The 18,142-nt window shown below is 47.6% G+C and overlaps 1 protein-coding gene across 4 annotated transcripts in view; it reads right to left on the minus strand.

Moving 5' to 3' along the window:
• The window catches only part of DOCK8 (dedicator of cytokinesis 8), a 206,189-nt gene that overhangs the window by 61,438 nt on the left and 126,609 nt on the right, over positions 1-18,142 (minus strand). For 3 of the 4 annotated variants that reach the window (XM_032866560.1, XM_032866562.1, XM_032866563.1), the window contains 9 exons: positions 17,696-17,766; positions 16,476-16,614; positions 15,778-15,879; positions 14,128-14,223; positions 13,228-13,462; positions 10,563-10,727; positions 8,777-8,946; positions 5,443-5,538; positions 2,289-2,384 (listed from right to left, as the gene is read on the minus strand). In XM_032866560.1, the coding sequence (XP_032722451.1) occupies positions 2,289-2,384; positions 5,443-5,538; positions 8,777-8,946; positions 10,563-10,727; positions 13,228-13,462; positions 14,128-14,223; positions 15,778-15,879; positions 16,476-16,614; positions 17,696-17,766 (1,170 nt within the window). The remainder of the gene's footprint in view (positions 1-2,288; positions 2,385-5,442; positions 5,539-8,776; positions 8,947-10,562; positions 10,728-13,227; positions 13,463-14,127; positions 14,224-15,777; positions 15,880-16,475; positions 16,615-17,695; positions 17,767-18,142) is intronic. The other variant, XM_032866561.1, reaches the window with a different exon arrangement.

An 18,142-nucleotide genomic window follows, 5' to 3' on the forward strand; every position in this document is an offset into this window, starting at 1 on the left:
GACCCAAGAATGTAAGATCCTAAGCCCAGCGAAAGGACCAATGGATTCTCTTCACTGTGTAGGGTCCTGCCTGGTTCCGGACACACAGAGAAGTCTGTATCTCACAGAGTCTCACATACTTGGTGGGAGGGAGGATCAGGAGGAGGGATGGGGACTGGGCTCCAGTTTTGTCTGACAAACGTGTCTCTCTCACTAGGTTCCTATCAAAGGACCTACGGAAGACAAGGCTTCTTTGTTTCGAGCTGTCCCCATCCTGATTTTTCTTCTGGCGAACTCGCCCTAGCACCAGACTTCTAGAACTCACTGTTTTATCCGGCTCCTTCCTGCTGAGCTTGGCCATCTTATAGTCAAATAAATAATTCTAACAACCCCGTACTTCCAACCGATGGCCTCTTTCCAGACTCTAAAGTCACTTGCCAGCTGTGTGTCCTTTGGCTCTTGAGAGAAGAACATCCAGTAGAAATAAATATTGTGGATCCTTGGTCTATTATTTGTAGGTGGGGTGAGGCAGGAAAATTCTTTCCCCCTACTGGCCTCTGTGATCCGTCACAGCCGGGGTACCTCTTAAGAACCCCTTGGTGAAATACTTCACGTTCTGAGTAAACTAGGTCACGTATTTACCTGTGGGTCCCCAACGTCTGCCTCAGCACTTTCTAGAAGCGCAAGCATTTATTTATTAGCGAGTGTGAAATTGGCCCGAGGCCTGTGTCCAACAGCTCTGAGGCCAAGTAGCTGTCCATCAGCGCTCAGGCATTAGTACAGCTGAAGGGTGTTAAAGGGCCCAGGTTGTTGGCTGAGTCTAAGGAGGGTGTCTTTTCTTTCTTGTCAGGCTTCTTGGGGGGAAAAAACCCTATTTTTGTTTTTAAATAACTTCCTGAGCATCCGTAAGGCAAATGCACAAACAATGCATAGAGAACCATGCACCGTGTCCGAGTCTGGGGTAGGTTTCCTGCGCAAAGTTCTGGCTGGGGCTAAGACTTTCCATCTGCCTCTGCCCCGGTGCCGAGATCCAATTTTGGGTGTTTTGTGTTTAAAAATGGTGTTTTGTAAGAACCTAGATGTCCATCAACAGACGAATGGATAAAGAAGATGTGGTATATATACACAATGGAATACTATGCAGCCATCAAAAGAAATGAAATTTTGCCATTTGCGACAACGTGGATGGAACTAGAGGGTATCATGCTTAGCGAAATAAGTCAATCGGAGAAAGACAACTATCATATGATCTCCCTGATATGAGGGAGAGGAGATGCAACATGGGGGGTTAAGGGGGTAGGAGAAGAGTAAATGAAACAAGTTGGGATTGGGAGGGAGACAAACCATAAGTGACTCTTAATCTCACAAAACAAACTGAGGGTTGCTGGGGGGAGGGGGGTTGGGAGAGGGGGGGTGGGGTTATGGACATCGGGGAGGGTATGTGCTATGGTGAGTGCTGTGAAGTGTGTAAACCTGGCGATTCACAGACCTGTACCCCTGGGGAAAAAAATATATGTTTATAAAAAATAAAATAAAAAAAAAAAGGTGTTTTGTGTCAATCTCTCGCCCTCGGGAAGCTGATCTCTATGGACGACACCTCTCAGGCCTCCTTGCCCTCGGGCTTCTGCTTGAAGTTGGCCAAGGGAGGCACCAGCAGGGAATGAGTGAGGGAGAGGATAGATGTAGATGAGGCAGAGATAGATGTCCCCTCCACTGCCCTCAACTGGGCCGTGGCAGGCTTCTGGCAGGGACGACATTCTGTAGGACTCTGTCTCCTATCAGGGGGGACCCTCCGCTCTGCCTCAACTTTCTCTAAATCCCAGTTGTGCTCTTCCCCACCGCTCTGCAAAGGCTTTGCAGGCCATGATAAAATTTGTGATTTCCAGTACACCGGAAATCATGGATGATTTTCCAAAGGAGACTGGCATGACCTGTGGTAAGAAACGGCAGCCTGGGGCAGAACAGATGGGCTGGAACAAAAAGAAAGGCAGGTGGGCAAAAGAAGAAGTGATTTTAAGAAGCCTCCAAGAGAGGATGGCAGGCCGGCCAGCAGGGGAGGGGGCAAGATAAGGAGAAGCGACGGGCGCGAGGTATGTTTTCAAGGCAGCAGCCACAAGAGCGAGTGGAATCTGGCAGAGGAGTGAGGCAGAGCTGGGTTTTAAGGAACAATCCCAGGTTCTTAGCGGGAGCAACTCTGCAGATAAAACATCAGTTCCTAAGGGGTGGGGCAGGGGAGGGCAACTTTGCGGCCTTTCGGCCACGGGCCTCGTGCCTTGCTGAGCGCAGACAGAAACCGGCAAGAACCTCACCAGAAGCTCGAAGAAGAACCAGGCGTACTTGAAGACGGTTTCTCTCACCATCCCGGTGCTGACCACCATCTGCAGGGCGAGCTCTTCGTGGAAATGCTGGGCGATAAGGACAAAAACCAGTCCGAGAAGGCAGGGGCTCTCTACACCACACACCCTCTGTTTTGTACCAACGGTTAGTTCCTGACATGGGCATCCCCGCTGTCCCAGACCCCAGGTGGATGGCAAAGTCAATGCCAGAGGTTAACTGAGGGGTAGGACCTTCCAAATGGGTGGGAGAAGGTCGGTGGCGGCATCAGGTAAGAGAGTTGGTCTGAAGGGATGGCCTCAGCCTGGGAGAGACTCTGCATTCTGGGGAAGCAGTCAGAATTGGGCCTCTTCCTTTCCCCCAGGCCCTGCTGCAAACCCTCTGTGTGACCCCTGGAAGCCATTCCTCTCTCAGCCCTCCATTTTCTCATCTGTGAAATCTAGTGGTTTCAAAGTGGTAGTAATGTGGTAGCAATGGTGGTCAAAACGGACAGTGCATCCGGATCCCCTAGGGGGACTGTGAAGACACTCAGACTGCTGGGTCTGCCCTCAGAGGTTCGAATTTGGATTTGGTGGGTCTTGGGCAGAGCCTGGGAATTCACGTTTCTAGCAAGTTCCCAGGTGCTGGTGACGCCATTGGTGCAGGGACCTCCGTTAGAGAATCGATGTCACGGTGATTTCCAAACTGCCGCCCGGATAGGACAGTTCTTGGTTTTTTAATCCCACTGTAGCGCTGCGGGGAACATGATGGGCTGATGGGCAGATCCTTTCCATTACAGCGGTAGCAGCCTGGAATCCCAACTGCTCAACCCCCTCTGTCCCAGGGTCAGATTCTGGAAGCTTACTCAGCTCTGCTTTACGCCTACACTTCCCTTCAAGTTATCCAACTGCTTGAGAGCAAACATAGCAGGTGGTGACTTTCGCATCTTTGGTACATTTCCTGTTCCCTGGTTTACCTGGCTACTTATACTCTTGACAACAGCTTTGTTGGGGAAGAAGCTCAAGACTGAAGGTAGGGCCGCCAGCTCCTCTCAGTTTGCCTGGGACTGTCTCAGTCTGAAAACAGTAAAGTCCTGCATCCCAGCGAGCCTTTGGTCCTGGGCAAACAAGGATGCGTGATCGCCTTAACTAACGGCAAAAATGATGCCTGGGTGTTTGTGGATTTCATTAATCTGTTGACCGTAACACCTAGAATAAATACAGATGAACTAATTTATTTATTGTTCTGTGGGTAAAATAACTAAAACTATTTGAACATCCTCATACCACACCCTAAGCTACAGGTATATACAGCAGTTAAGTTTCAAACTCAACCCCTAAAACAAAAACTGATGACAGCAAAGACCATCCTTGATATGCCTTGACGGTGTCCGCCCTGTACAGCGTGTCTGCAGCTCATTTCACTGTCTTATGCACATTATAATTGGAGAGTTACTAAGCCGTGCTAAAAGGACACAAATGGAAACTCTACGTGCAGATCTCTGGGTGTTCTAACTTTTTAAGCTTCAGCCGTTTAACGGTGATGAATCCAAAATGCTAAAGTGTTTCAGCATGTCAGAAGGTTCGCAGACCTTCTGCCAGCTGAGTCAAACCTTTATAACCTTAAGACACAGAAACGCATTTGTCTGCATCAAATTTGTCCAGAGCCATCCGTGAAGCTCACCGACCTGGAAGCAGCGGGAGGCGGATTGTCAACCCAGCAGGTGGTCTGCGTGTGCTGGTGACGTAAGTCAGCTACGCGGGGATCTTGCCCGTGTAGGAAAGCCTCACTCCACCGGCTTCAAAGGTAACCTCTGGGAAATAGGTCAGTTTGACTGCCAGAGTCTTAGAGATTAAAGGAGGATAAGCTGCTTCTTAAAGTAATTTATGTTGCTTACCAGGCAACATTATTACAAGAACACCTTGCTCGGGAGGGTAGAGAGGAGAGCCAAGCAGCTAAAATCCTTTTTGCTGAGCTAGTGAAGAAACACAGTCTAAACTTCCCTCTGAGATGAAATGATTCTCTTCTAGTCATTGAGAACAAAGTCAAAGCAAGGCAATGGGAAAGCCAAGTGTGACTGTTTGTTGCAGGAGGCAAGGCTGTAGGCAAACTGTGGCTTTCAAAGAATGTCGAATGGTTCGTGGAACCAGTCCCTGCCAAGCCCAAGGTCGAGTTTGAGGGTAAGTGAAATATCTTCAGCACCTCGCCCGATCTTCTTTCACTTTCTAAAAAATTAATTCCCTGTACCTTTCTCCAGACATAGGGTGCCCTGTGCTGGGATCACTGAGAAGTCTGCACCCTCAGGCCCTGGCAGGACCCCCCTATGCCTGATCTTTCCCTCACTTGGTGCACAGCGAGCTGAGCTGAGGCTCGCTCCCCTCCTGACATGTTTAATAAACATTCCCTGTGGCATCAGCTGTTGCAAATGGCTTCCCATGTTATCCTTCCAATCAGCATATTTACATTTTAATAAGGATCTGGAAAGACTCTTGAGACCTTAACTTCAGTCACTGCTCTCAGGGAGGAATCCTCGGGTGTCTGGCAGAGAAAAAACTGAAGCGAGACACCCCCGGGGCCCTCAGACCACACAGGCCGTGGCGATGACTGGAGAATTCTGCTATTATCAGATGTTCTGGTGAGCAGCTTGTAACGTCTCCCAGCTCCTAAGTAAAGCAGATTAGAATGAATTTGGAGGAAAGCCTGTCAGGTCACCTGATGGAGGACTGAAATAAATGAGGCCCAGTCATTGCCTTTCGCTTTTGCTAAGGATGAACTGCTCCCAGTCCACCGTCGACTGAAGAAGAAACGAAGGCAGGCGTTCTCAGACTGATCGCTGGACCAGCATCCCCTGGGAACTTGTTACAAATGAAAAATCTCAGGCCTAGCTTCAGAGCTATGGCATCAGAAACTCGGAGGGCAGGGTCCAGCCATGGATTTTAACGAGCCCTCCAGGGACTTTGGATGCATGGTAAGTTGGACCACCCTTCAGGAACAGGAATCACTTGGTCAAAAAAATGGATGACAAGGAACAGAGCTACTGAAGTGTGGGTGTGTTGGTGGGGGCGGGGAAAGGAGGCAGAAGAGCCCTCTGATGGTGTCTGTTATCAATCACAATGAGAACAACAAGCAAATTGTCCTCACACTCAGTACCTTTTTGCTGGCCGGTCTCGGGGCTGTGGTGGAGCCTGGGACGTCATTATTGGCTGAACAATAGTAGGACATCCGATTGCAGCTGCGATCTGAATTCTGAAATACACAACCCATGACTCATCCGCGGGTTGACAGAGGTCCCCTTAGAAGCTGAGCCTGCGGCCTGGAACTCATACCCTCAATGTTCACTTACAACCTATTTCTTACTTTTTTTTTTTTTGGTTACGAAGGTAAAACACTGGTCACAAGTGAATACAAAACAAAGCAAAGGATATAAAGTCACAGCACATTCTACTTGCTCCTGACATAATCCCTGTTAGTGGTTTCATGTGTAGAACAACACATAGTTGCAAACCTAGTCAGGATTATCCTATGGTCTCGCTGATAGGAGGAATTTGAGAAAGAAGACAGAGGATCATGAGGGAAGGGAGGGAAAAATGAAATAAGATGAAACCGGAGAGGGAGATGTCACACCGTAAGAGACTTAATCTCAGGAAACAAATTTGAGGGTTGCTGGAGGGGAGGGCGGAGGAGGGATAGGGTGGCTGGGGATGGACCCTGGGCAGCGAAAGTGTTGCAATGAGCACTGGTATTATAGAAGACCGAGGAAGCACAGGTCTGTACCCCTGAAACAAATAATACATTATATGTTAATTAAAAAAAAAACCTACTTAGGGACAGGGGGTGCTGAAGTCTCTTGTATATTCTGACTTTTGGGGGGAGGTGGGGAGCATAAAACAAAGTGTGGGAACAGCGCCTCCCTGTGGGCTAGGATGGTACTCTCCTGAGCTCCCAAACACTGTATTTAAAAAATTGTCAAAAACCACTGTGGACAAATGCTCTCCCCTTTCTACAAAACAGATAATTCTTAACCCCATCCACATAGAAATTTAGTATTTTCACTTTTCTTAAAGGAAACCAGAATGATCAAGGCTGTGAATAATAGGCCACGTGTCCTGGGAAATCGGGAAATGTTACTGCTTACAGGGACCTTACGTATGAGGCGTACTGTGGTGCGCTGGCAAACGTTTAGCAAACAGCTCTTGGGGGGAGGACCTGATTTGCAATATTTATTTCTGTACCTTAAATGCTTTCATCACGACAGATTGCAAGTTCAGATGATGTCACCGGACACAGTGTTGGGAAGAAATGTGCACCAGCAAATCATTATAGAGTATTTCCACCATACAGATACAAGAGACACAAAAAAGCCTCAAGTACACAGATAAAGAGTAAAATGTAGTAAACTAGCAAGGAAGGGATAGTGTCTGAGTACTGCCTTTCTAAAGCGGAGTCATTTGGGATTTATGGACAAGTTGCAAAGGTGATTGAGAGTTCTCGCACGGCTTCTTTCCCCAGTTCCTCTTGATGTTAACATCTGACATCACTCTGGTACCTTTGTCAAAATTAAGAAATTAACATTGGCTCCTTACTAGCAACTAAACCACCGATGTAGATTTTACTAGGTTTCCACTGAGGTCCAGTTTCAGCTTCAAGATACAGTCCAAGATACCACAGTGCATTTAGATTATTTTAAATTTAATATAACTTGTTATTTTATATAATTTCATTTTTTAATAGCGTCTAACAACCGGCTCAGAAAATTCCGGAAAATTTAAGTGACCGACTCTCAGAAACTGGTAGGAGCCAGCTCTAGCCCAGCTGTGGGTTGATTCTGTAAGTCAAAAACACCGGCGTAGGAACAACGTCGTAAGGTGCGTGCACACTCTAGATTGTCAGAATCTCCAGTGGCGGATCCATAGATGATCCTTAAATCCATCCAGGGTTCAGAAACTCTATGGAGATGAGCAACGAGAGCCCCAGAGTAGGAGTGGACTCGCCCATGATCATACAGTTGAGGGGTGGTAGAGTCCTGACCCAACCCCGGTCTCCAAATTCCTTTTTCTCACAATATACCGTCTCAAGTGGGACGATTTTGTAAGAGAAATTATGTCAAAACCTAGAGAGTATGATTTATCATACTCAGGGGAAATGATATTACTCTAGAAGTTTAGTCACAGGGGCCACAGATAACTGGAAAGAAAATTCAGATGAAAAATTCACGGTAGCTTTGTGATGGGTCAATTTTATAGTGTGTGGTTATATCACAAGCTCAAAATAAATTTTCGAATGAGACACACTCTACCAAAATCTGACCAGGACCCCTCAAAAGTGTCAAGGTCATCAAAAACAAGGGAAGTTTATGAAATTGTCACCACCAAGCGGAAACTAAGGAGACAGGACTATAAAATGTAATGTGGTATCTTGGCTGGGATCCTGAAACTGAAAAAGGACATGAGGGAAAAATGGAGGAAATCTGAATAAAATATGAACTTGGGTTAATAATGATCACAGACCAATATTAGTTCATGCATTGGAACAAATGTACCATTCTAATGTAAAATGGTAATAACAGAGAGACTAGGCATGATGGATACACAAGCTTTCTGTACTCTATTCCCAATAATTCCATAAATCTGCAACTGTTTTAAAATAAAAAGAATATTTATCAAGAAAAAGCAAAGAATTCATGGGAGGAAAATAGTATAGCCCAAGTCATCAACCGTCTGCAATCTGTTTTTGTTTATAAAACCTGGCTTTGTGGGGTGCCTGGGTGGCTCAGTGGGTTAAGCCTCTGCCTTCTGCTCAGGTCATGATGCCAGGGTCCTGGGATCGAGCCCCGTGTTGGGCTCTCTGCTCAAGCAGGGAGCCTGCTTCCCCCTCTCTCTCTGCCTGCCTCTCTGCCTACTTGTGATCTCTGTCTGTCAAATAAATATATAAAATCTTAAAAAAAAAAAACAACCCTGGCTTTGCTCTGGGGAATGACTATATGATATAATTAATCTATGGATGTTAACGAATGTAAAGGGCAGGTATTAAAAAATTAATAAAACGAAATAAAAAACAACTGTTCCAAGGCATCAAAAAAAAAAAAAAAAAAGTTAAAGCTACATTGTTTCCCTTGAAAACAGACTCCAAGTGGCTAAATCAGCTGCGCTCTAAAAACTTCCCAACCACTTAGACTAACGGAGCAGATCAAATGCCAGTCTTGCTCCTGCCTCTTTCCAGAACGGTCTCGGTCACTTCAACAGCTGAAGCATGAGAACATGTGACCAGCAGATCCGTGGACCTGGTTGTGGTCCATTTTGTGTTGTTTTTCTAAGTTTTCACTAAAACTAAAAAAGCTTGGGTGCCTGGGTGGCCCTCTGCCTCTCCCCCTGCTTGTGCGCTCTCTCTCTCTCTCTCTCAAATAAATAAATAAAATCTATAAAAAAATAAAATAAATAAAACTAAAAAAGCTTGTGTCACGCTCCGGGCTTTGCATCTCCCGTACCTTTGCAGCCATGATGTGCTTTACCTCCTCGTCGGCCGCGCAGTGTGTCCCCGCGAGGTCCGGGTTACTGCTGCTCATCACGCGGGCCTGCAGCAGCTTGGAACTCACCGCGGCCGCGGAAGTGCGTCCATACGTGTGGTAGCGCGGGTCAGGGAGGGCGGCGGTCCCACCTGCACCCCACCAGGCCCAGACATGTCAACAGAAAGAGGGGATCCGCGTCACTGAACCGTGCTGGGGACGGAACTGAAGAGGGACAGGGTGGAGAGTGGAACGAAAACCCACTTGAGCAGATCTTGGAATTAGGGTCTTATCATCAAAGGCCTAGTGGAGGTCAGAGGAGCATGGCTTTGCGGGTAAATAGATGAGGGCGAGGCCCCAGGGAGGGGGTGAGGACTGTGGTAGCTGGGAAACACCAGCCTCATCTGAAGGCAGGGGCGGCTACAGAGCTTCACCCTCTTAGGGCCACAGGGAAACAGCCCCCAGGGTGGCCCACGCTGCAGCTTGCTCCAGACAAGCTGGAAATGGGGACTTTTAAATTTATTAATATTTAAATTAAGACAACTTTATAAGTCATGCAAAATTTTCTGATAGGAGAATCCAAGGATAAGTACATATCACACATCGTTTCTCACTTTTCAGTACAGGTATGTCTTCCAAACTGATTATGCGAGTTCTTTAAAAACTAAATTGAAATTATAGGTTTTCTGGGGCGTTTGGGTGGCTCAGTCAGTTAAGCATCTGCCTTCGGCTCAGGTCATGATCCTGGGGTCTTGGGATTGAGCTTGGAGTCGGGCTCCCTGCTCAGCGGGGAGTCTGCTTCTCCCTTTCCCTCTGCACCCCCCCACCCTCTCCACTCTTGCTCTCTCCCAGATAAACAAAATCTTAAAAAAAAAAAAAATTACAGGTTTACTTATAATGAGGTTGCATGGACTAATAAAAAGGGCAAGTTTCTGCATTAGAACCTCGAATTTTGTAAACTTGTTCATGCTATTTTTTACATCCTGCTGACTGGAAGTATCAGGTGATGACTACCTCTGTACGTAACTGGGAAGGATGGAGAGATGCACTGTTATTATTTCAGAAGTTTAGTTTGGGGGAAATGAGGAAAGGGAGTTAGCTTTTCATAACGAAAACTTGAGGAACCGGTGCTCACCACTACTCTGGGATATTTGTTTTCCTTTGTCATTCTTATCCTAGCATCCTAGACACCTGTTGTCTCCATTTTTGAAAATAAAGATCCTCACCCAAATCAAATTATCCACTGGGTTATCAACAGAGGCAGAAAAAAACAAGTGCTTTGGGTATAAAAAGAGGGAGGGAGGGGTGCCTGGGTGGCTCAGTTAAGCGTCCAACTCTAGATTCCTGCTCAGGTCGTGATCACAGGATCCTGGGACAGAGCTCTGGGTGTTGGGCTCCATGCTCAGTAGGGAGCCTGCTTGAACCTCTTTCTTTCTCCCTCTTCCCCTCCCCGTGCTCATGAATTCTGTCCCTCTAAAATAAATAAATCAATCTTAAAAAGGGGGGGCAGGAGGGAGGCAGCAAGAAAGCGAGTCAGAAAAAAAACTAGAAACAAATTTTCTCATTTCAGCATTCAAGTAAGTTTGGTATCACCAATACAAAAATAAATTAAAAATGAATAAAATCAATTTTAACCAAAAAAAATCAAATATACAATTTAACTTTGGGCTTTTTATGATATTTTGAATTACAGGGTAGCAGGCCAGGCGCGGGGTCCCACCCACCAGGCACCCATGGCCAGGGTGGGGGTTGGGGGGGGCAACCCTACCTGACTTGGGTGGGTCCCTCGGCGGCTCCGGCAGGCGGAAGACGTAGTGCACGTAGGAGGCCAGCAGGCAGTTCCTCCCGTGCTGGTCCTTGGCCAGGTCGTTGCTGTTGTGCAGACTGTTGGCTATGGCCACCACGGACTCAAAAGCAAACTGGGAGAAGTTGGCTGAGGAACCAAGAGAAAAACAGGCAGCTTCACAATTGGTCCCGAAGGAACCCAAGCTAGAATGTTCTCTGGGGCAGCGTCAAGGAGTCCTCACAGCGGACCTGCTGAACCAGGCTGGGCAAGATGGCGGCCAGGGCAGGGCGAGTGGTTGTGGGGACAACTCCTCCATCCCAGCTCTGCTGACTGCAAACCACATCACCTCTCCCCCTTCCTCGGCCTCCTCTGGCCAGCACTGCGGGTCTTCACCGCAAAGACAGGAGACCGTCGAGGCATCCTCCCCCCGCCACCGAGCCGTGATCGCAAGATGCCCTGGTGATTCTCACACGCCCTCCCGTCTGAGATGTGTCCTTGCACCATGCAGTTTCTTGGCATACAGGTTAATCTAGAAAAGTAGCTGTGTCGTGCTCTCCTCCACATGGGTCTGCACAAAACTACTGATTTACTGTGTACGGTCTTGTTCAGGAGCTCCCAGCCCTCCACAGTTTGGCTTCACCCTTGTTACCCAAACTTGTTACCCTTCTTTCCTGCTCTAATTCAACTTCCTTTAAAATGAGGCAATTGTCCTGTCCCCATCACGTGTCTGCTCTGTCTCAGCTCTGCAATTTTTCGCATGTTGTTGTTCTCAGCTGGAAAGCCCTCTGTGCTCCCGCCAGCAAAATCCCATCAATTCTTCACCGCTGGGCCCCATCCGCCTCCTCCATGAAGCCTCGGACATGACTCAGTACAGGGCTTCAGGGACGCCAAGACTCAAAGTTCTTTGGCTGCTTCTGGTGGTCACCTCTGTCTCCCAGAGCAGGCTTCCAGCGTTCTGGGGAGAAGCGTGTTTCTCCCTTCTTCTCGTCTCCACCCCTGTGATGACCAGAGCACTTGACATATTCTGAATAAATGCTTCTATGTTAAGTGCCTCCACCTAGTCGGTGGCTGTTGCCCCAGGACGGGTGGCAACTTGCTACAAAGAAGCAGCTTAAAACCTAGGAATGAATGGTTTGTCTACTGCACAGGTCTGTGTGCGAGTGCAAATATGTGGGGGCATGGGAAGGAATCTGGGGACGGTGGAGCTAGCCACTCAGCAGGGCTCTAGCTGGAGAGGCAACGGCTGCAGCGAGGAAACGCTGGTCTGCAACACAGGATACCTTAACTGTGGCACCACAAGAGACGCGTCCCAGGACACGGCGTGAGTGGGGGATTCGGAGGTCCTCTTCTTCCCTGGCTCTGAAGGCTGCCCAGCGTGTGCCAGGCTCTGAGTGCCTCACTCCCTCCCCACCCACTCACTCCCGTGCCATAGCCCCATTGTGCCAGTCATTTCTCTTCTGACACTCCCAGGAAAGTGTCTTTTGATACCATTTTCGGAACCCCTTCTGTTCTGAACCAGACACTCCAGGTTTCTGCGCTTGCCCTGCACATCTGACTATCCCCATGTGGGCCCCTTGCCTACCACCCATCCTTCAAAGCTATCTCAATACCGCTGTCTTCCTCCTGGGGGCCTCCTTCATCTTCCTAGACTGAGGTTCTCACCTCCCCCAAATATTTGGCTGTGTCCTTTTGAGGACAGTCCTGCGCTGATGCTCTTTGCTCTGTTTTAAGTTCTCTGAGGTCCCACCTGCTCTCAACTGTTACTGCCAAGCCCACAAGACTTAGCAGAGCCCTGGGAGCACGAGCAACGTCTGAAAGACATCTGCAAGTCTGGGGGCTCAAAATGACATCAGCCCAGCTGAAAACAGCGTCCAACAAAGGCGCCCCACCGCCTGGCCATCCTTCTCCTGCAGGAGTCAGGAGGACTACTGGACCCAGGTCTTAACGTGACATTGTCTCCAAGAGAAGTCTTACACATTGTATTTAAATAGTGTTAATTTGTGCCAACTAAGCATTTAAAACATACTATCGGAAAGTGGATGAGTGGTTGTCAGGGGCTGAGGGGAAGGGTGAATGGGGAGTGACTGCCAAGGGGCATGGGTTTCAGTTCAGGCTAATGAAAATCTTCTGGAACTGGAGACCAGTGATAGTTGCCCAGCCATGAGATGTGCTAAAAGCCAATGAATTGTACACTTTGGTGGATTTTAGGGTACGTGTTTTATGGCTCAATTAAAGAAGTGATCCCACTGAGTTTCCATTTGGAGAGTTCCTTTGCCTCCATTTAATAACAAGCTGTCTTACTTCCTTAAAAACACCATATTTCCTTGTTGGTCAAGAAAATAAAAATATCCCAGTGTTCAAATAAATCCATCCATTACCAGGAATGGACTTGGAACAATCACCTCTAATCATTCAATACACCTATTTTTGAAAACTATCATTTTAAGCATCCTATATTAATCTGTTTTTTATTCAATGTCCAGGAAGTCTCAAAAAAAAAATTATCCCTGGTTTTGGCTTCCCTTGGACTCACATCATCGATAGAAAGGAAGATCCCATTGTCCCCATTCTCGGGATTTCTGGACAGTCATGTGTCACACAAGGCGCCGCCTGCCCGTCCGGCCCCGCCCCACCCCGCGGGCCCCACCTGTCTGGCCGGCGATGACCATGGGCTGCACGGAGAGCTGGAAGAGCTTGTCCAGCACCAGGTGCAGGAAGAGCACCAGCGGCTCCAGGCGGGAGGAGTTCAGGCAGATGAGGCTGAGCTTCAGCTCGTGCTCCAGCGCCGTCTCGCTGATCTTCTGGTCCAGCACGCGGATGGGGAAGGTCACCTGGTTCTCCAGGGAGTGGCAGAGGGTGAAGAACTTCTCCAGGTGGTTGTCCTGGGAAGACAGACAGCAGGCAACCTGGGGCGGACCCGTCCACGCTCCGCGGGGGGGCTCATGACCCGAAGCTCTAGGACCCGCCGATTTCAGACCGAGGCTATGGCCACCTCGGAAGAACGGCAGGCACAGAACAGAATCTCTTGATGACTAGTAACTGAAGAAAATAGAATTTGGCCTCGGATCTGATCTGGTTGTGGGCAGAGGCGAGCACACTTGGTTAAACACACAGCCAAAATGGGGTCTGAACAGAGGGAAAGTGCAGACAGGGGCAAAAAAAAGGGAGGAAATGGATAACTGGAAAAAAAAACAAAAAACCAAAAAGCTGGGGAAAATGGCAGAATGACAGAGGGGAGTGAGACGGCAGCAGGAAAAGGTTGTTCATGGTGCCCCTTGCATGGTGTCTCAGCCCAAAGGGCAGATACTGCATTCCTTCATCTAGGCACTCGACAGTATTAGGAGGTCTCTCCCTTTAAATGACCGGTAAAACCTGAACAGGCCTGTAAGCCTCCAGGATGCAGTGAAGGTGGTTTCTTGTTTTATCCATGCACGAACTCTGTCACTGGTCCTCTACTGGCCTGTCCACAGACGGTTCTCTGCTGCACCCCCTTCTTCTTGCAAGCCCTCTACCTCTGACTTGAAGAGGACGCTGATATGTTCCTTACCTGGGTGTGGACAGAAGAAACAGCCTGCACTTCAATATTAAATACCCCTTTGTGTCCTTCAGCCCATTTAATGGGAGGATTCTGTGAAGGGACTTTCTGTGTTAAAGGGAAAAGAAGAAAAAAAAACAATTAGCAATCCAATCCACTTTTCTGGTTACAGACTAGCAGAGCAAGGCAGCGTGAGTGTGAATGTCAGGGTTACGCAGGTGTGTCCCTCCCTGGAAGCCTGAGAGAACTAGCCGAGGAGTCAGGAGTCCCACACTTGGGTTCAGTTCTTCACAGAACGAGTTGTTGTTACTTTGAAGAGTCAAATTAACTCTCATTTTCTTATACTGATGGGAGGGGTCTGAAGTGAGTGATGGATCCTAAGCTCCCATCCAGCATTGATGACCCTGGATTCTAGGGATGGGAATAAAGTCATATTGCATTGGGGACGCCTGGGTGGCTCTGTGGGTTAAGCCTCTGCCTTCAGCTCAGGTCATGATCTCAGGGTCCTGGGATCGAGCCCCACATCGGGCTCTCTGCTCAGCGGGGAGCCTGCTTCCCCCCCTCTCTCTGCCTGCCTCTCTCCCTACTTGTGATCTCTGTCAAATAAATAAATAAATTCTTTAAAAAAAAAAGTCATATTGGGGCACCTGGGTGGCTCAGTAGGCTAAGCCTCTGCCTTCAGCTCAGGGTCCTGGGATCGAGCCCCGCATCGGGCTCTCTGCTCTGCAGGAGCCTGCTTCCCTTCCTCTCTCTCTGCCTGCCTCTCTGCCTACTTGTGATCTCTGTCAAATAAATAAATAAAATCTTTAAAAAAAAAGTCATATTGCAGTAATTTCCCCATTAATCAGGAACATCGAGACAAAGTGTAGAATATCTTATAAGACATGAAACTTTAATGCCTTGGAGAGCCTGCAGTCACTTTCCCTTTAAATAAAAGGTTTCCAGAGAGCAGTCCCAAAGGCTTCTGCATTCATTACTCAAAATGACTCTTTTATACCCTTTATATGTTGGTGGTTCTGAAGTCCTTGGGGACCATTTCTGGCCTTACAGCCCCACCAGAATAGTCATCCTCTAGAGACACCATCATACAGCCCTGCGAGAGAAGGCCTAGCCTGACCCAGCCATGGGAGTGTGGGCACCTCCTGTACGCTAGCGGAAGGAAGCACGCTGTCCTCACAGGAGTGGGAGGAGTGCCTGGCATGTGGACTTCCGGAACTCTCCAAGACAGAGTCACAGACTGGGGCCCAATGCTGGATCCAGCCTCCAGACAGTTCTGTGTGGCCCAGAGCTGGAAACATTTTGAACTAGCTGCCAACATTTGAAAGTCAAGAAATTTCACATGAAAGCTTGTTTTCCTTTTTTGTTGTTGTTGTTTTGGTTTAAGACTTTTTTAAATTTATTTGAGAGAGAAAGAGAGAGAGAGGGACCAAGTAGGGAGAGGGGCAGAGGGAGAGAGAGAATCTCAAGCAGACTCCACCCTGAGCAGGGAGCCCAACTCAGGGCTAGATCTCACAACCCTGAGATCATGACCTGAGCCAAAATCAAGAGCCGAGCGCTCAACCAACTGAGCCGGCCACCCACGTGCCCCCAAAGCTTGCTTTTCTAACTTCCTTGGAGAACTGGAAGATAGGAAGGCATGGGAGTGGCTAGCTTGCTGCTTACCTCTGCTGAATGCATGGAGTAATTGGGGGGCAGCTTTTCCAAGGCAACAGGGAGACAGTAGGATCCAGTCTGAAGACGTTCATTTAGGAGAATTGGCAGCCACTGAAACAGATGATGTAAAGAATAAAGCAGAATTATTACAGCATATCATTCTGGCCATTTATCTAGCTCACAATAATCAAATGCAACTGAATGATGATTAGATATTGACCAGGCCTCTTGCGAGCAGTAATTTCTGTCAAATTCTTTGCATTTTAAATTCCCTGAGAGCTCCTGAGATAGGGGTATCAGTGATTTACTGCTTTCAGAGCCAAAGTAGTAGCATTTTTCTTTATGGCCCATGTTTGTGAGTGTCTAGACAACATCAACGTTTATTTTACCCGTTATATTTCTTAAAGAAATAACTTTCTTCCCCTGGGGGAAGTGGAGCATATATATGGGATCTAGAAATAATGGATGTTGCGATGCTTTTTTATAAATGCGTATTCTTCCAATATCTACTACCTGCTAGCTTGCCATTCCAGAAATTTGTCATGTGCCAAGTCAAGTCATTTCTGCTCTTTGCTAGAATCTGGTTTGGCACATTTTGCTAATTCTGACGGGAAAAAAGCAAGTGAGCTGAACTGAGTTGTTTATGTCTGCAGGGACCTTGGAGTCCAACCACCACAGTGTGAATCGGCAAGTTGGAAACGACTTACCGAGTACCCCAGGAGACTTTCCACGGAGGCCCCCTGCTTCTGCTGACAGCTGATATGATAGAAGGTGAACAGGAGGTGGTGATTTACGGTGAGCTTAGCCGGGAGCTTGATTTTCACTTCTTCATAGAAGTCAGGAGACCTGTTTCAAAAGCACATTGTACATGAGAAAGCTTAAGCAAGAATGATGCTTTCTCCAACGATCCCTTCTAATGCCACAGGCCCTTTGCACCTCAGAATTTGCCTGCTTGGTGTGCTTCTCATTTTGCATCATTCTGCTCCCACGCTGAAGATCCTTGAGACCAACCTTTATACCCCCAGACCGGCTTTGTTTACAAAGGACTCCTCACAAACTTAAGGCGTTTTCAGGAAAACAAACAAACAAACAAACTCCACACATAATGGGAAAGTTCAACTTATTTCCAAAAGAAGACTCAGTCTTGCTGTGGCCTCCTTTTCTATCTCCACCCCCAAGAACAGGGACAGGCCCATCTCTGGCCTTCATCAGAGGAATCTAGATTAGCAAATGAATGCCGACAGGAAGGAAAGGGAACCTGATTCACTGAATTACAAAGACCCAGATACTTGACTAAGGGCTTCAAGTACATTACTCATCTCAACCTGTCCCAAGGCAGGAAAGAGGGTTCAGAGAAATACTTCAATAGGCCAAGGTTATCAAGCCAGGATCAAACCTGAGTCCATCTGATGCTCCCTCCCCAACCTGTGAAATGTCAATGATGGTTTGAGACATTAATCTGTGACTCAGTGTACCCACAGAATAACGAGGGTCCCATTTCTCTTTTGGCCAACTTCCATGTTCTTAAAGTAGATAGTAGCACAGATGTGGAGTATTATTTAGAAGACAAGGAGACAGGGAAAGGAGAGTTGGATTTTGCTTCTGACCCCCTGCAGTATCTCCAGCTAGTTAGGAAATGTATTACTTTGTTTAATACCATAAAACTTCTCTGTGTCATGCTACATCAGAAGGCTTCCGAAAAGTCAAAACAATATTCACTTCTTAAAGACATGTTCTTCTCTCAGTCTTAGTTAATGACAAAAAGTATTCATCTGCAGCACAGAATCATAGAACCGACATATTTCCTTTGTCCCGTAGTCCCTGAGTTATAAAAACTTTTGGGAGGAATCACCAAAAGGGGATTCAGAAAAGCCAGGAGATACTGACACAACCATGACATATATCTGAGATGCGGAAATGTACTCACTTATTATGGTACGTAACAGCTGTGTATACTTCCTGCAGAAATTCAGGGCCAGTGGATTTTCCAAAGATGACCTGCGTGCCAATAGATAAAGGACCAGATTAGCAGGGGGTTTTGGGCATACCAAAGCAACTGTCATCAGCCCCATGGATGTTTGGGTCTGGCAAAGCTACATTTTGTAAATTAAGTGTGCTGCGTTTACAACTGACCCAACTGCACACCAATGTAGAAGAACCAGCTGTGAAGGGTAAACTGAGGCCCCAAGGAGCTGTATTAGTGACCGAGAGCCAGATGGGTGTGAGACTAGAAAACCAGTACCCTCTCCACTTTGCCTCGCTGTCTAGAGGTCCGTACTCTAGGCAAAGCCACACGGTTTTGTCCCCAGTGACTCTGATCCAGGTTCTTTCTCCTCCAAAGACATGGACCTGGTCTCTTGTGTGATCAGGACGT

The sequence above is a fragment of the Lontra canadensis genome, unplaced genomic scaffold (assembly GCF_010015895.1).
Source record: "Lontra canadensis isolate GAN:19392208 unplaced genomic scaffold, GSC_riverotter_1.0 scaffold31, whole genome shotgun sequence".
NCBI lineage: Eukaryota > Metazoa > Chordata > Mammalia > Carnivora > Mustelidae > Lontra > Lontra canadensis.